Source organism: Octopus sinensis, unplaced genomic scaffold (assembly GCF_006345805.1).
Source record: "Octopus sinensis unplaced genomic scaffold, ASM634580v1 Contig15875, whole genome shotgun sequence".
Taxonomy (NCBI): domain Eukaryota; kingdom Metazoa; phylum Mollusca; class Cephalopoda; order Octopoda; family Octopodidae; genus Octopus; species Octopus sinensis.
The window spans coordinates 7501-12500 of record NW_021833970.1 but is presented as its reverse complement, the minus strand read 5'-3'; the positions used below and the strand labels follow the sequence as shown (position 1 = coordinate 12500).

Sequence of the window (5000 nt, the reverse complement as noted above, 5' to 3'; positions counted from 1 at the left end):
ATTAAAACTTTCATTTTAATAAATAAATAAGTTAACATTTTAATGTCCCAAAGTTTATGAACCAACTAATGAAATGAACATTTCTTCTGCAGGTGAAACTGGTGCTCTACGAAAACCAAACAGATGTGGTAACTATGATATTTGATGGACGAAATACAACCCTTAAAACCTGGTTCTCTCAGGAAAATTTGAAAAGTTCACCATGGGACGATCTAGCTTCAGCCACAAAATTGCGTTTCTCAGTGGAGCTAAATAAGTATATTTACATATCTTTTTTCTTATTTTCTTTCGTTTCGTTATGTAGAGAAATATAATATTAAGAAACACTTTTCGTAGGCTACAGATATATAGTTTAAGTATGCTACACTGAAGGCTATTTTGAACACTGACCGATTCAATTGTGTATTGCGGACATATTGATATATATTTCATAAATGCTTAGATTTTCATATTCTGAAACCCAACCAACTTTTGTTAACTTCACAGATGAAAATATAGCTTCTATATAACAAAAGGCAACACAAGTACAAAAGTAAGCGGCTGGCTGGTTATCGATGAGCTTCCGCCATCTTATTCGTTTCGTTACAAAGATCATTCTCCTTCAATCCGTTATTCTGACACAAAAATGAAAATCGTATGGAACGACGGTAAGTGATGTTTTCTCTTTTGTGTGTGTGTGTGTGTGTGTGTGTCTTACTGTGAGTAGTAATAGTGGAATTGTTGTGTGCAAATTCATTAAGGGCACAGAAAGGGTGCCTAAAGCCAGCTGGAGTAGATGTTCTCCTGGGGCTATAAGCTACAGTAACACCCACTCTTAGTGGTTAGCCATATTGAGATGGCAAATATACCTCACGTTATCGGGCAGTTACTGTTTATACTTCGTTCAGAGATTTCACCGTGGTCACCGTGACCGACCAAGATATCAGATGTTGCTACACATCGCTGGTCACAATGTGCTTTGCATTGTTTTAGCCTTCAAATGACGCCACCCCCGCTGGCTAAGCGAGCAGGCCAACAGACGAAAGAGTAAGAGAAAGTTGCAGCGAAAGAGTACAGCAGGGACCGCCACCACCCCCCTGCTGGAGCCTCGTGGAGCTTTAGGTGTTTTCGCTCAATAAACACTCAAAAAGCCCGGTCTGGGAATCGAAACCGCGATCCTACAACCGCGAGTCAGCTGCCTGAACAAATGGTCCATTGCGCTTCCACACACACACACACACACATACGACATGTTTCTTTCGGTTCCCGCCTACGAAATCCACTCACAAGGCTTTGGTAGAAGACACTTACCTAAGGTGCAAAGCATTTAGTATGAACTAGAACATAAACAACAACAACAACAACAACAGCTCTGTCTGTGGGGTCAGAGAAAGCCAATCACAACTCGAAAGACGGACTTTGAATATTTATATGGATTCTTTATTAACAGGTAATACTTGACCTACTGGGATCACTAGTGGTGGTCAGCAGGATTGGATGGAGGATAACAACTTAGAATATTTATATGGATTCTTTATTAACAGTTAATACTTGACCTACTGGGATCACTAGTGGTGGTCAGCAGGATTGGATGGACGTGAACAACAACAATAGTATCATGTGCTGGATAAATTCTACTCCCTCAGGCGGATGAATATGGCCATGGAGTCTGCTAATGCATAACCTGCAAGTAACAATAACAACATCAATAACCAAAGAATGGAAATAAATCATGGAAGGTCTTCGTACGCGTTCACGCCTGAAACATACAGGAGGGTCATGGTCGGAACGCTTTTAATAATAAATCAGTTGAATCAAGGCTCACACACATAAATACGCATATACACAAACATATACACGCGCACGTGCGCACACACACACGCACACACACACACACACACACACACACACACACACACTCACACACTCTCACACACACAAAATAAAAATATCACTTACCTTTCTTCCAGACGACTTTCAATTTTTTATCAGAATAACGGATTGAAGGAGAATGATCTTTGTAACCAAACGAACAAATTGGCGGACGGGCATCAACAATGAACCAGCCACTCATCGTGTTACAATTACCCGGTTTTGATAAAACGAAGGGACGATTGTTGCTGTGGAGTTAATAAAAGTTGGATGGGTTTCAGAATATGAAAGCCTAAACGTTTACTCTTTTACTCTTTTACTTGTTTCAGTTATTTTGACTGCGGCGATGCTGGAGCACCACCTTTAGTCAAGCAAATCAACCCCAGAACTTATTCTTTGTAAGCCTAGTACTTATTCTATCTGTCTCTTTTGCCGAACCGCTAAGTTACGGGAACGTAAACACACCAGCATCTTTTGTCAAGCGATGTTGGGGGGACAAACACAGACAAACATACAGACACACACACACACACACACACACACATATACGACGGGTTTCTTTCAGTTTCCGTCTACCAAATCCACTCAGAAGGCTTTGGTCAGCCCGAGGCTATAGTAGAAGACACTTGCCCAAGTAAATATATGTCGCGTTGTGTTTTTTTGTGCTTTTATGTTTAGATTAACTGTATATATATATATATATATATATATATATATAGTGGTGTGTGTGTGGTGTGTGTGTGTGTGTGTGTGTGTGTGTGTGTGCGTGTTTGTGTGTCTGTGTTTGTCCCCCCCCCGATGCTGGTGTGTTTACTTCGGCATAAGAGACCGATAGAATAAGTACTAGGCTTACAAAGAATAAATCATGGGGTCGATTTGCTCGACTAAAACTGCTCCAGCATGGCCGCTGTCAAATGACTGAAACGAGTAAAAGAATAAAAGAGTGTACATTTTAAGGTGAAAAATACATTTTCGTGCTTCCCACTTTAAAATATGCTACTTAATGTGAAATTCAGGAAACTGTGCGGTTCGTCACGAGAAAGCATTCCATTTGGTCGTGTAGTGTTGAAAATACAGAAATTGTACCATTAATAGAGCAATAGCCTCTTGCAGCGGCGGCTGGTTGTTCCTTCTCAAGCCATACCTGGCTCATAAGGGCCGGTTTCCTGGTTTCCTTAGCATATAGTTCCCCACCTGGACGGGACGCCTATCCGTCGCAGGTGAGCTGTAAGATGTAGAAGGAAAGAGTGAGAGGAAGTTGTGGCGAAAGAATCATCAGAAGTTTCACCATTACCTTCTGTCGGAGCTGCGTAGAGCTTAGGTGTTTCGCTCATAAACACACTCATCACCCGGTCTGAGATTCGAACCCGCGACCCCTCGACCGCGAGTCCGCTGCTCTAACCACTAGGCCATGTGCCTCCACAGCAGCGGCGGTGGAATAGCTAAATCCCTATTTCTGTTGCTTTTAGCAAATCAGCGGTGCTGTAGTTAGCCGAATGCCTGGATATATTTCATCTTTACAGACGGCAGCAGTATTAGTTCAAATTAGCATTCTGTATATCATAACAAATGAAGATATACTGTTGAAGGCCTGGGCATATGTTGTTCGTCTCCAGAAAGTTTAGCGTCTAAATGTATAGGTTAAACTTTATATCTGTTGCCTACGAAAGTTATATGTTTTGTAACATGATAAGTCTCTACGTAATGAAGAAAAAGAAACAAGCATAAAAGATATATAGATATACTATACTCACTCCATTAAAAACTTAGGTCTGGGGTCGGAAGCTAGGTCGTCCCATGGTGAACTTTTCAAGTTTTCGTGAGAGAACCAGGTTTTAAGGGTTGTATTTCGTCCATCAAATATGATTGTTTTCGAATCGGTTCCGTTTTTATAGATTACCAGTTTTACCTGCAAAAGAAATGAGCATGTAGCACACACACATACACACACGGGTACACACACACACACTCACACACACACACGCAAACACACACACACATACACACACAAACTCACACAAACACACACACACACGCACACGCAAATACACAGACACACAAACTCACTCACACAAACACACACACACGCGCAAATATACACACACCCACACGCACGCACACACAAACGCACTCACATACACAAACGCACACACACACAGTCTGTTCCATGCTTCAGCAACTGTCAGCGTGAAAAAATGTTTCCGAAATTCATGGGAGCTGTGCTATATTCTGACTTTGTAAATATGTCAGCGGGTGGATCTTGCGCACCTTCAAATCAAGAGATACCTCAACAATGAAAACCCTCTGGAACAGTATGATACTTCCGAGGATTGACTACTGTTCTCAGTTGTGGTCACCAACAACAAAGGGCCAACTATCTAAGATGGAATCGCTCCAAAGAAATTTTACCTCATACTTCTCAGAAACGAAGGACCTGGACTATTGGCAAAGACTCAAAACCTTGAGGATGTACTCAATAGAAAGAAGATTTGAGCGATACCGAATTATATACATTTGGAAAATGATAGAGCAAAATGTGCCAAACTTTGGTATCAAAACCTACCACTCACTGCGCCTCGGAAGACGCTGCCAGCTACCACCAATCAACAAAAAGGCTGGCCAGGCAGCAAAAACCCTGCGAGAATCAAGTCTGTTGGTTCGAGGAGCACAACTATTCAACTCCATTCCAGTACATATCATAAATCTATTAGGATGCAGTGTGGAATCATTCAAATTGCAGCTGGATAGATACTTAAGCACCATTAGAGATGAACCCCATCTCCCAGGATATACACAACGAGCACAAACTGACTCAAACTCGCTCCTACACATGTCAAAATTAAACAGAGAATACAACCTGGCAACCACACCAGACTCTGAGGGTGGAGTCTTCGACTTGGCCTGAGCATGGTCTCAAACTCAAATGAAATGAAATGAAATGTCCACGGGTGTTAGACAGGTAGAGTTTGAAAGGGTGCTCAGAGTTATTGTTAGTAAGATGGGTAATAATTTTATGGGTGTCTGCCAAGTCAGCTGCCAGACGTTGGAGTTTCAATGTGTCCATGCCCAGGGAAGTAAGGCGTTCAGAATATGGCAAATGCCTGATGGAGGGTATTCTCTCGGTTGCACGTCGCTGAACGGCTTCCAGA

General features: G+C 41.9%; 1 protein-coding gene across 1 annotated transcript in view; it reads left to right on the top strand.

Annotated features, from left to right (window-relative positions):
* Positions 1 to 342, top strand: part of LOC118761633 — a 34363-nt gene extending 34021 nt beyond the window's left edge. The window contains exon 3 of the mRNA XM_036499717.1: positions 93 to 342. Within this exon, the coding sequence (XP_036355610.1) occupies positions 93 to 314 (222 nt within the window). The 3' untranslated portion in view covers positions 315 to 342. The remainder of the gene's footprint in view (positions 1 to 92) is intronic.
* Positions 343 to 5000: the final 4658 nt, after the last annotated feature.